Consider the following 14,024-nt stretch of genomic DNA (forward strand, 5'->3'; position numbering starts at 1 on the left):
TTCTATATACCAATCACTGCTAAGCATTCCTTGCGAAAACACTTTTAAACATCAAGAATCAATAAGGTACAAGTACAGTGAAACAGTATTACTTTTTGTTTGTTTTTTTTTTTCGATTTAATTCTTTACGCTGTGTACTGAGTTCCATCCATTCAGCATTAAGTCGCTTCCACACTGCTATTAACTGTAATTTCTTACTACTCGAGTATTCGGCTACATATATCTAACATATTTATATACTTCTAGCAACTTGGCAGCAAGTGCAAGAGCGACTTCTTGGGAACACATTGGTGATGGGGCAGAGAGAGTAATTATCTCCCAACAAAACAATAATCTTCTTACAATATATTTTTCCCTGTAGTAACAACAATGCACAGAATGGGGAGAATAACCTCACTACAAGCATCTTGACAAAACATTCAAACTTTTTCTCCACCCATCGTTGCATGACAACAGATATACGCACATGCAACGAAAACTTAGAACCTTGGCTGGGAAGAAAAGCTTCACACAAACAGAATAAACAACTCGGTAACCTACCATAAAACTGAGGGGGCAGCTCATTCGACATTTGAAATAGAGTATCTTAAGAGTTGTATTAAAACTTTTTTAACAATACTAACAGTTGTTTTAATTCCTTGAGAAAAGATGTTTGAAGTTAACCTGCTCCTCAGATGCTCAACCTTGGTCCGAATTACATTAAACTTCCTACACTCAAAAGTAGAGGTCAGCATTACAATAAGAGATCAGCACAAGTCTTCATGTGAAAGCAATCAGTGTGACTTGACAGAACTTTAGATACTTGAGAGAAATGAATAGTACTATGCTGTGCATACTCTGCACACCATTTTATCCAAATGACAGCAAATTACAATACTCCTGAGTTTATTCCTCAATGGTATGTTGTACATTATAAGTAAATTCTCTAGTAAGTAGTAAAAATATGGTACTAGAGTTTCTGTTCCACAGAAGACTTTTCTACAGTAGTACTTTACCACTCCATACTTACAAATTACCAATAAAGTTTCATGATTGCATTCCACAAAAGTATGCTATCCCGTGTAATACACTTTTTTTGTCCGGTCCCTGCACAGTTCATATATAACGCCTTTATAAAATACCCCGTTTGTTGTGCTCAAGTCCCGCATAATACACTGTTTTTGTGGAATATTTTCGATGTAATTTTCAGCAATGTACTGTAACAGCAATGAAACATCTTTGTCATTGAATTCACTGGTGCCATTAACCTGAAAAGTATTGGTATTCGACCCTTTACCTGCGCATTTAAACATTCATACCTTAGTATACCCCACCCTCTTGTTACGCTCTCTTATTAGACTCCTTACCTGCGCGGTTAAAGCCTACATACAGTTACAATACCTCACCCTCTTGCTAACCCTCTCTCTCTCAAACAGCATTCCTCACTCGGCCGTAATAAAATTCTGGAAATTTTTGCTGGCAGTTTGTTGTCCTTTAGTGTATTGAAGTGTCTGTGAATGTCATTACAATGAGTGTTAAGCGAAAAGCGCTTTCTGTGTCGAAAAAATTGGAAATCTTACGAAAGAATGATGAGAACAGTACTCTTACTCAGAAACAACTCTCTGATTCATTAGCAATCGCATCATCGACATTAAGAACGATAATAAAAAACCGCGACTCAATCATTACAAAAGCGATGTCAGGAGAATGTAATCGCAGGAAACTGAAGTGTGGTAAACATGAGGACTTGGAGAACACGCACACGGCAAACAACTATAAATGACTTTTTTTTTTTTCGAAAGAATTAAGTACAGTATATATTGTAAATGTCTTTGACTTACAGTACAGTAATTACATAAAGAAAAATGCTAATAGATACTGTATATAAGTCAAAATTTGTATACCCACCTAATATGTGGTCCAGGTTAATACGTGGTTCACACCCGGTCCCTTGAACAGTGTTTTATCGGGGTTTTACTGTATTCTCTACCAATGAAAGAAGACTAATACATACATGTACTAATGCTATTTAAATATATTTATTTCATAATATTAAGATATATTTCATAAATATGTGCTATAGAATATTTTTTCTTGCTTCTATTTCCTACAAAAGAAACAATTTCATCTCCTTTCACACCATTTTAATAATTTTGCATTGTTTGTAATTTCGTAACAATTAAATTTGGGAGTGAAGATTGTTATTAGTGGCATCTGTTGGTTAATATGGGAAACTATCAAGGAGCATTATGTGGGGATCGTGAAGAATATGATGATAATAATAAGGAAGTAAATTTTTCATTATTCAAGAAGTAAACTAAAATAAATAACATTGCAGGGTTACGAAATTCATAGAATCTACGAATTTTTGTTGTATACCGTAACCTACCTTAAAGTACATTATGATTAAAGAGACAAACATACCATAATTCGATGAATGAAATACGAAGATAAACCAGCTGCTTCATCTTTTGTTTATTGATATGACGTCACTAGTAGCCTTTCATTGGTAATGTACAATACACTGTAATTCTTTCATGGAACAGAAAGATACAACTCCATACTTTACAGTACAACATCTTTCATCAGTAATTTGTAATGTAGAACACCATACCTTTGTGGAATAGGCATTTTTATTCAACAGTTTCAATATGGATATTTCTATGTCTTAAGTGTTACTTTCTTCCGAGTATTTGTATGTTATAAAGGGAATAACCATTTTAAATATGTCGAGCTTATATCCAAAACATTTCCTCATTTCATAATAGTCCCAACACCGACCTTCTTAAGGATACCGGTACATTTATTAAAGTATATTATTCATGGTTAAAAACCATCTGGTATGCAGAGATGTGACAAACTGCAAACAATAGGCCTATATACTCTTTTCAAATGCTTAACATAGTACTGGTATTCACACACGCCATTAATAAAATTCTCCATCACTATTATTGTTAGGCTATATGCTTGATAATCAAAATTTTCTTTGAACAAAACAGAAATTCCTTAAAAATTGTAATACTTTTGGATTACAAAATACAGTAATACGAAATTAAGCATTAGCATAATTATCAGAAAATAATAGAATGGAATTCCTTGTATTTTTCACAAATTAAATAATTTTGGTATCATTGCCTCTACATAACGTTTACAACAGAGATAAGATACGAGCATTTTTAATACAGATATAAAATTTCTAATATAGGCTACTGTATATTTGTTATAAACAATGCTTTAACTACAGGGACATCATTTTATTTTTACTTCAATTTTGATTGTACCTGAGTTTTTGAATGTACTTCACTCCCACCCCTTCTACTAATGAAGTTCAACCGTCCTCCACACAGATCCAAGACCGCATATACAGTCATAGTAGCCTTACGGTCCTAGTAAACCGTACATTCCAAAAATATGTTCGTGTTTTCCAGTGACGAAAGAGCTTTCAATATTGAATCATTTTCGCACAGGTAGGCCTACTGTCGTCCATTTGCTACGCCGTATCCTGGTTTCCCCCACCAGCTTATATTCGCCAGCTAGTGGCTGGGCTGTCTTAGCTCTTTTCTGAGAACATTAATTTCTGTTAGGAATCGGACGTTTACGTAATATTACACAATTGTTTAAAATAACTTAAATAGAAGGGCCTCGTTAAGTAATTAACTGTCACGTGATTTCCTCCCTTTCTACGACCCTACGACATAACCACTTAGCAGACAGTAGATAGTATGTCTGAGTAATTTTATATTTTCGGATCGGGCAGAAGTGAAGATTGAATTTACAGTACGTAAGGTACTCTTTTATAGAGTAGGTACAGAATTATTTCAACATGAGTTACTAGTATGAAGAACGAAACTGGTAATTGGGATTAGGTACAATAGTCTATAGTGCGATAATATGCACATTAGAACTGAAGTCTGAATCGAAATGAATGGCCACCATTTAAAAAAATGTGTTTAAATATCCATATTATGATTATTTTTCAATTTAACTTCATTATCTATATTGTACGCTAATGTGCTGTAGACAGTATAATATACACTGCATAATGAATACGTCCACATGGACAGCTCAGTTCGTGAGTAAAAACACTCACTGTTAATACTGTACTGTATTTTGATTAAACAAAAACCTAATGAAAATAATCAAACTCAAAAGCGCAATATTTCCTAGTTTACGTAAATGGATGAACTACTTTTCTTCCCTCCTATACCTAGTAAAGTGATTTGTTTGTATATTACGCCAGTATCATCGAACTTCAGTCGTGGAAGGGGTAGCAAACGGCGTTGATCCAGAGGTATAGGCAAGTTAATATTAAAAATGTTAGTAAAAATAAAATGATGTCCCTGTATAATGTGTTACAAAATTTAAGAGGAGGAGAAAGTTGCATTTAAAATATGTATTCTACAAGTGTTGTAGAAAACAACTCAGACATTTAGCATATAATGAAGTTAATAATTTAAATGACAGAATAAACATATTGATTACAAGAAGTAAGCGCAAACTTTACAAATAAAGTCACTTGAATACTATTCCGTAATACGTATCTTGACAAAGAGATGGGGAAGTAATCAACACAAGATATGTGATAATCAAACCCTAAGACTAAGTAAACGAATTTCGCGTCAAATCTTAAAATTTAATATGTCGATCTATCCTATCTGGATTCAAGTAATACAATAATGAACATGATAGCCTGAAATGAATTAAAATTTCAGCATTGATTATACATTCCTTGTTTATCCTTGCTGCAGAGAGCAATTTCAGTTGACAAAGGATAAGAAGGACACAACTTGGGTCCTCCATGTCAGGATACCACAAGATATGACAGCATAGTATGCTTCTATTTAGTCAAGGGAATATTTAAATGGAAACAAATAGGAATAAAAGCACAGATGGATGATATAATAAACGACCTGAAAGAAATTAACATTAAAAATTAGAGGGTATATATACAAGGTAGGAAAGAATGGCGGAGAATTGTAGAGAAGGCCACAAGGTTCATCAAATGAAGTTGTAGAGGCTAAGATGAATAAGCATGCTACTATCAGATTAAGTTCTGTAATGTTTACTTTGTTTAAGCCTATCTTACAAGGAAAATATTAATTACCTCAAGTCGAAACCTCCTCTAAAAATGCGCGCTTAGATCTCCATAGCAGATAAACGAAAATAACAAATTAGCTTCTCGTACTAACTGTAAGTGTGGAAATTTAACGTATTTACAATGTTATATTAAGAAACAATGCCCGTACTAAGGTTCAGTTTCCATCTTTATGTGACGAGATACGCTTGTGTACGCTCAACAGACTTTGACAGTATTGAGAGTCCACACCTGTGGAGTAACGATCAGCGCTTCTGGCCGCAAAACCAGGGGCCCGGGTTCGAATCCTGTTTGGGACAAGTTATCCGGTTGAGGTTTTTTCCGGGGTTTTCCCTCAACCCAATACGAGCAAATGCTGGGTAACTTTCGGTGTTGGACCTCGGACTCATTTCACCGGCATTATCACCTTCATTTCATTCAGATGCTAAATAACCTAGATGTTGATACAGCGTCGTGAAATAACCCAATAAAATAAATAAAATAAATGACAGTATTGAGTGAGCCGAAGCTACTCAATTTTTCGATAATATTTTATCCAAAGCCTTGATTTAGTAACCTTAGTGTTAGTATGAACAGCGAATAGGGATTATAAAGAATGGACCCTTCGCGTCGGTACCTTTGATGTATCTGGACTGATTTCAATGACCTTCAAGTCAGCTAGAGCGTGAGATTCTGCTTTCTCCCAGGAGTTGGCGCTGACATCACACCAGCTAGCAGTCGACACAGCGGAAATATAACACATAATTAAAACATCTAGGTACATTATGTACTCAAATAAAATAAATTGGATCCATAAAATAATAAATCCGTCATTAACTGTAATGTCTAGACTCTAGAGTTCCTTTATAATGAGAGTTGAAACGTTGAACCCAACAACAATTAAAATATGTAATGATTTGATAGCACTGAAAATGGAAAAACAAAACGCTTATGAGAAGTAAAACCATATACCTATATTATATTATATACAAATATTAAACGAATTTGATACTTAATTTTATAATGTATTATATTAATTTATAATATAATTTAATATATCTGAAATATAACAAAATTATTATTACAACTAGTTTGTCATTGAGAAATAAGGAAAAGCTGTTAACTTGAATTTATTTGAAGCAAAGCGTTACGTGATTATGCAATAAGGTAGGCGATGTTTGAATCCTGTGTCTCAACTCTATTCTCAATTATTATCTTAGCCTATGCTTGATTACACTAACCTCTAGCGCTTGAAAGTAGAACTAAACGCTGGCGCACAGAGAAACAAAACACAGGAAAATTCGCTCAGTGTCCATTCTTTATAATCCCTATTCGCTGGTATGAACAGCTAACTTTTGTATTTGTTTAGTTGCTATAGAACTCTAACAATGCCTGTAATCTGAGGGGAGATTTCAACATGAGCTCAATAACAATGACAACAGCAAATCTAAGTACAAAATTCTGAAGCTTAAATTTTGTATTTTTCATCGTGTATATTTGTCCAGAATAACAGAAGTATAATACCTGTGAGCAGTATTTGTATTTGTAACTCAGCTACGAGTATCACAGTCATAGGCCTGAACTTGGATCCTTCTATAACTCTGCAGAAACAAAAATATCTGTGCAATTAATACAGATGGTAAGTTCATATACGGGAGTTTGAAATTATGAAGTAGTAAAACAATAATTTGAACTAATTCATTTCTCTCTGACCAATCCATCAAACATCACATTCGTCAAATCACAACACTGACTTACATTCATATTCTTACTCTGAAAATGTGATCAAAATTTTATAAACCATTCTGTTTTATAAACAATTCTACATTAAAAGGAATGCATGTAGGTTATGGATGAATGACATTATCAGTTTCAGAATCAGTGCTTTGGTTTAATTCACATGGAAAGAGTCTGCATACAATTTTTATGGAAAATTAACACTTGTTATATAAGAAACACTTTATAAATTGGTTAACTTATAGATCCAACTGGCTATAGCAGCAATGATTTAGAACTGTGTTGAAGAGGTTGAAGACATCACAATGATAGCATTTGTAAGAAACCTAGTCTACAGAGAATTATCACCGGATACTTAAATTAAAAAATGAAAATATCTGAAAATCTGCATACAAAACCATCGTTACCAAAGTTATAAAATTATTCACAATGAATTCGAAAGATATCTCTGGCAAGATACTTTATCACAGTTCAGTTCCACCTGTCTATAACCAGCTAGATTATAAGCATCCAGTCATGAATCTTTTCATGTGGTCAAGCAAGGATACAGGAAAGCTAACATTGAAAATGATCAGATAACTTAGCATTCTTCATACCATTTTTCATCATAACAAACCATATCACATGAATGGAAGAAATTTTGTACAGAGTAATTTTCTACTTCAAAACTGTTTATTGGGGTAAACTTGCTAACAATATAAAATAAATAATACAGGGTGAAAGCTGCATCTATGTTTGCACACAATATCACCTTTCCAATGTTTCTCAGGTCTCCATAACAACGGGTGTATTTTTAATGTTCTGACAGGTCACACTAATATGTACTGATTTCTGCTCCCTCTAATCTTTAATTTGTAGCTATATTCAAATGGCTGCTTCTGTCTCCCTGCATTAGCTTACCCTTATTATTGGCTTGGTCCTTTTATCATTAACAGCATTGCAAAAGGTAACTAATGAAGACGTAGCACGAGATACTATTTAGAGCCAAGGAGTTATTAGAAAAAGGCAAGTTTATTACGACTTCTACTCGGAATCTTGTGTGAAGGGCTAAGTTTTCGGAACATGACCAGAGTATAAAATAATACTGGAGACATTCAACAGTTGTATTATGTACTTGAAATGGATCCTTTCTAATCTTTCATTCAGCACACTTTTGTACAATCATTTCAACATATTGGCTAACTGCCAATTACTTTGGTAACCATTTCATTCAACTAGAATCAATAATAAGACATACAGTTCTGATCTTCTACTTCATAATCTGTCTTTTTTTTTTAACTGTAGGCCCGCAAATGTCCTGCGACTTTAACACTCCCAACCAACTTATATTTTTTTAAACAAGTCTTCACTTTATAATAATGGTATGGTTTTTAACAACAGAGCACCAGTTTTGTCAAGTACAGGAAGGGAGGAAAGAGCTACTGGAGATGTTAGGTAACAGGGCTAGGTTTAATATTGAGGAAGGATTACAGGTAAATTGCTTACATAATACACAATACGGTAAGCGGATTATTGACTTGATGTTCCGCAATTTCTTCTCTTAATGATGGCACTGGCTGACACAATTATGCAGTTACATACTTAATAATATTCTTAAAGCTCTTTTTCATTGACGAAACAATAACACAAGTCACTTTTTTAAATATTAAAATAAGAAAAAGAAAAAAAAAGTAAGAAAAACATCACCATACTGGATGAGGGTGGAGGTAGTGTCAGGTTATATACCAGGTGTTTGTTTCATCTGACTCTTACACTAAAATTTACAACAGTTCATTCAGGCATCATTCCAACTGCATGTGACACCTTGATACGACACAGACTAGGGATGGGAGATTCAGCATTGGCCGAAATTAAAATAATAAAAAAAAAGAAAAAAAAATTGGAATAGACACTGCCGGCTAATTAGACGAGATGCTTCCACATTTGTGATAATGCAGCTAAGTGTCAGTGGCTCAATAAAAAATAAAAATGCAAGTACTGACCGACTGATGCTGGTGTTTCATCCGTCCAGTCCGAACTGAGAAAGGAATGCCGAGCGATGGCTACTACGGGACGGGACGAGGGCCCGAGTCCTCTCAGTTCGAACACTTGTCCATGACATCTTTCCTAAAGACTTTAGGTGTGGGGATGTCTCGTGGTGTAATATCAAGACTTGGGCAAGTCAGATTCCACTCGACGTTCTGTTGCAACAGCTAACATGTTGTTAAATTCCATTTCTAACATTTGCCGCACCTGTATAAAACAACATATTGCATGTATATAATCTTTTCACTGTAAGAGAAACCCTAATGTAAACAATAGCACGTGACTGAAGTGAGGCTTCAATGGCCACTGTTAGGCGCCATAGATTCTCAGTACGTGTTCCCGCCTACTGTTGTACATTCTGTTTCATGTTAAACATTTCCCGTTACTCGTCAAGTAGGCCTAACCTCACTACTATGCATTCGTTTGCTTAGGAAACATTTATTTTATAATTACTTTAATTAAATTATTTTAAACTTAGGTGTAAGGTCAATCGCTGCCGGACAAAGGAGTTATTCCTTCCAAATTGAGTCGTCAGAACTATCATCGGCAGGATTTATGATGATACCACCGTCTACTATATACAGTCACGAAGCTTGAGTTTTGAGGGTGCTAGAAACAATAGACTGTGACGGTACTATTTTGCATTGCCTGTAATGAGGCGATATTAGCGATCCTAGTGGTGAGCAACTATCTAATGTTTGCATATTTACTACATATTGAGCTTTGTGACTGTATATACTAGACTGTGATGATACGGTCCACAACAGCGTCAGTTATCCCTTCCAGCTGGAACATGCAATATGACTGACTTGCTCTGAATAGATAACGTTGGATTCAACTCACTTAACTTATTATATACATTTAAGACTATATATGAAAAACTTATCAGATTACCAGGAAAAATTGGCATTCATACAGTCCTCTCTGTAGATTGAAAACTCAAAAAAGTTTCATATCCATTGTTCGAGAATTAAAACAGAAAATCAATATCCCGAATTTAAAAGAAAACTTACAAATTAAACCAATGGATACCATCCCATTGTGGAATCCTGGGAAACGAAAATGCAGATGCTTTAGCAAAGAAGGGCAGCACTGCTACTTACAGACCTGTTACTAAATCTACGTATTACTCTGTGAAGAGATTTATTAAATCTACATACTTAGACTTCAACAAACAAAATTTGATAACACAATCCCAAGGGAAAAAATGGAACTCTCTGCATCAAAATCCACAGTTAATTCCCGATTTACCACGAAAATCGTCTGTAGCTGCATTTAGATTGGCAACAGGCCATGATTGTTTGTCTAAACACCTGCATAGAATTGGAATGTATCAGTCCCCTAACTGCCCATTGTGCAACTCAAACCAAGATATGGATTCGGAACACGTCAAAATCTGTGCTTCATTGGCTGGTCATGATAGTATCTTTGAAAAATATTGGAGTGCAAGAGGTCAAATGACTTTATTGTCAAACGCCTGGCATTAGAAAACAACAACAACAACAACAACAAATTAAACCAAACCCTTTAACTCTATTAAATATAGAATATAATCTAAATTTAACAGAAGAAATACTGAAATCAGAAGTAAACACTGAAATACTGTACTGAAACAATTGTCTTTAGAGACAATTAATATTAGATACCCTCCACAAAACTGGCTTCATTTATACACCGACGGATCCTTGATCTCCAGAGAACAAGGTGCCGGTGCAGGTGTTACGTGCTATCTCTTCTCACTTTATAGATCTCTTGGATATAGAACAAGTTTTGATGGTGAAATCATTGCAATAAGTGAATGTCTCCGGAATCTTCTATGCCACATCAATAAATTTAGGAATGCAGTTATATTGTCAGACTCCAAAGCAGCTATTCTATCAATCGTCTCTAAACACACACCTTCATCTCAAACAGCAGAAATAACTAAAATGCTCTCTCAATTAATATCACTCAATAAAAGAATTGTATTCCAATGGATACCATCCCATTGTGGAATCCTGGGAAACGAGAATGTGGATGCTTTAGCAAAGAAGGGCAGCACTGCTACTTACAGACCTGTTACTAAATCTACGTATTACTCTGTGAAGAGATTTATTAAATCTACATACTTAGACTTGAACAAACAAAATTTGATAACTCAATCCGGAGGGAAAAAATGGAACTCTCTGCATCAAAATCCACAGTTAATTCCCGATTTACCACGAAAATCGTCTGTAGCTGCATTTAGATTGGCAACAGGCCATGATTGTTTGGCCAAACACCTGCATAGAATTGGAATATATCAGTCCCCTAACTGCCCATTGTGCAACTCAAACCAAGAAATGGATTCGGAACTCGTCAAAATCTGTGCTTCATTGGCTGGTCATGATAATATCTTTGAAAAATATTGGAGTGCAAGAGATCAAATGACTTTACTGGCAAGCGCCTGGCATTAGAAAACAACAACAACATTTAAGACATTTTGTTTTTCTCCGCTTTTGAGAGGGTTTCTACTCTTACGTTTAACAACCACACACACCGAGGATGCAGAAGCCATACTTCAGTACTACGTCCTTACATGAACACCTACGAGCTCAAGTGACGCCAGTTTGTTATAAGAACAGACTACCGCAGTATTACTGTTGGTGTTCATCCGCATTCATAGTACTTAACAATATATAAAAGTAGGTTTTCTTTTACATAGCATTTTACATATGAGTGAAGTTATATGTTTCATCGTATTTAACAACTTGTATTCAATTTTTTATTTTCAAATAACACAAGATTATGGTTTCCAAATACGAACTATATTTTCCTGCGTTATGCGAGTGTTTCGACTGGGAACCAATCATGGGTATGACAGCAACGTGCTTATGTTTACATTACGATTTTCTTACAGCGAAAATAGTATATAAACATATCCAATTTAATAGCCATTATGTTTCCATCATTTGATATTCCATTGCGAAGTTAAGGGGACACTCCACTAAGATGACAACTTTTTTTCCTAATCATTTTCCTTGACCAAATTTTGAGAACATGTTTATTATGTGAAGGACAAACAAAAATCTAAATTTTGAACTCCCAAATGTTTTTTGCTTTTGATTTTTTTCTAGTTTTTTTTAGAAATACTTTCAAACCCAAGTTTTTAATAGAAGATCTCAATTTTCAAGCTTCCTTTTTTTTTTTTTTTTGTTACATTCACAAGACTTAGAAAAACACTTCTATGCATTCATTTTATGAGATATCGCATTTATTTTTTCTATAATTCATGAAAAATATTAATAAACTAAAAAAGTAACAGCATTTCTTACAAAATAAACACTCAGAAACATGCAGCTACCCCAGAAATATTTGCAGTATAAATTTCAACCAGATTGCTTAATATTTGGCATGAAAAAGTTTGTGTTGAATCAAGAAAAACAAACTTACGGAAAAATGGATTTGAAAACGAAATTAATATTTATGTAACACATATCTATTAAAATTCTCCTTCCACACATTCATCTAGTAACTTCAGGGAGCGAACTTCAGAAGAAAAAGTTACTGATACTAGATTTGTAATCAGAAATTTGCTGCATCTTAATTCCTTTCCGAAGTAAATCATATTTTAAGGATTTTCATTGCACATAGTCAAAACTTGTGCTGCAATTTTCTACTATAATGGCTGATAACACAATAATCATCAAACACTCCAAACAACAATATCAGTCACTATTCTCTTTCTGTCTGTAAGCTAACTCGTTGCTTAGATAGAAAATCTTTGGGCAGAACATTATTTAATTAACATAACCTCAAAAAATGAAGCCTACATTCAATGACTTATGTGGACATTCATTTTTGGTATACATTTCTGCAACTAAGCAAACATTTACCTGTGTATTCTGCGTAGGTATTTGAAGTGCCAATGCCATGCTGTTGTGATCGAAACTTTCGTCTAGAGCGATGAGAGCTCCATGGACACCTGACTCCAAAAGATTGTTGGCATATTCCTGTAAATTAAATTAAAATATTATAAACTGTCAGATTTAAGTCTTTGCATATCGGCATAAGTTCAGAATCACGCAATATTTTTTCACTTATAATTTTCCAGCGCTATTAATATTACAGACACACAAAACCCTTGTCCGAAATTCTGAAGTTTTTTCACGCATGTCATTTACATTTGGCTCCAAACATGCCCTGATGTGACACACTAAACCTACATCACACAAGTAAGTTGCATAAAAACATATTATAAAACCTTGCTGCTTACGTAAAACTGTAGTCATGAGCAGGGTGCGAATTAATGGAGGGGATGAGGAGGATCCCCCTCTCATTAATTCATATTAACAACCCTGCCAGGGATAACTTCTATCCCCCCTCACGAAATATAATTGTTTTAATACGAGTATTTGTACTTTATAAAGTACAAAGTAAGCAAAGAAAATAATATTGATGTATTATCATCACCGGCAAATTGACAACAATCATTAACTTAACAATTACACATCTATCTTAAGCCTGCTCATGAATATAATTATTATTATTATAATCAAGATGCAAGACAAGCAACTCAGTGCGACCAAGCGTTGAGCCGTATAGGCCTAGAATGAGGATAATAATAATTTTATGTATGGTATTCTCTATCTAGGATTATATCCCCCCCTCATCAGACATTTTAATTTGCACCCTGACTCATTAGTACACAACAAAAGCATGGAAGGTGTTGCCAGTTTCTACTATAAATGGTAGGAACATGATGATCAATACTCTTAATTTATGTATAATCGTGTGATGGCCAGTTTGTCCAAGTAATGTTTAATTTTGCTTAACGGCTGCAAAAGGGTATCTGTCGGATACAGGGGGAGAGCCATCAATCCTTCCCATTGAAGGCTTTAAGGAACAAACCTGGACAAATACCCAATGTCCCATCCCTACCTTCCCGTGGTGCAGTTCAGTAGAGGCTAGTCGTAAAGAAAATAGGTGAAGTGCTGTTCACCTACACAAATGCATGAACAGTTTTACCAATATATAAGTAGGCCTACTATTCGTAAATTACATACAATTTTACAGTTCTAGAACACATACAAACAGGAAAATTAATTTATTTCAGGACTCGCCCAATTTCTTGCATACCAAGTCAATCCTCCTATTTTTTAAAGCAGCAAACTTGTCGATGATGTCTTTATAAAAAGTCTGAGTTTAACTGAGGATGGACAGTATATCTCTATACAAAGCTGTGGGGCTA

The 14,024-nt window shown here is 34.6% G+C and overlaps 1 protein-coding gene across 1 annotated transcript in view; it reads right to left on the reverse strand.

The window, feature by feature from the left end:
* Nucleotides 1-2,435: 2,435 nt before the first annotated feature.
* Nucleotides 2,436-14,024, reverse strand: part of Liprin-alpha (PTPRF interacting protein alpha) — a 258,468-nt gene continuing 246,879 nt past the window's right edge. The window contains exons 24-25 of the mRNA XM_069838691.1: nt 12,670-12,786; nt 2,436-9,022 (exon numbers count right to left, since the gene is read on the reverse strand). Of these exons, the coding sequence (XP_069694792.1) occupies nt 8,936-9,022; nt 12,670-12,786 (204 nt within the window). The 3' untranslated portion in view covers nt 2,436-8,935. The remainder of the gene's footprint in view (nt 9,023-12,669; nt 12,787-14,024) is intronic.

This window comes from Periplaneta americana, chromosome 11 (assembly GCF_040183065.1).
Source record: "Periplaneta americana isolate PAMFEO1 chromosome 11, P.americana_PAMFEO1_priV1, whole genome shotgun sequence".
Taxonomy (NCBI): domain Eukaryota; kingdom Metazoa; phylum Arthropoda; class Insecta; order Blattodea; family Blattidae; genus Periplaneta; species Periplaneta americana.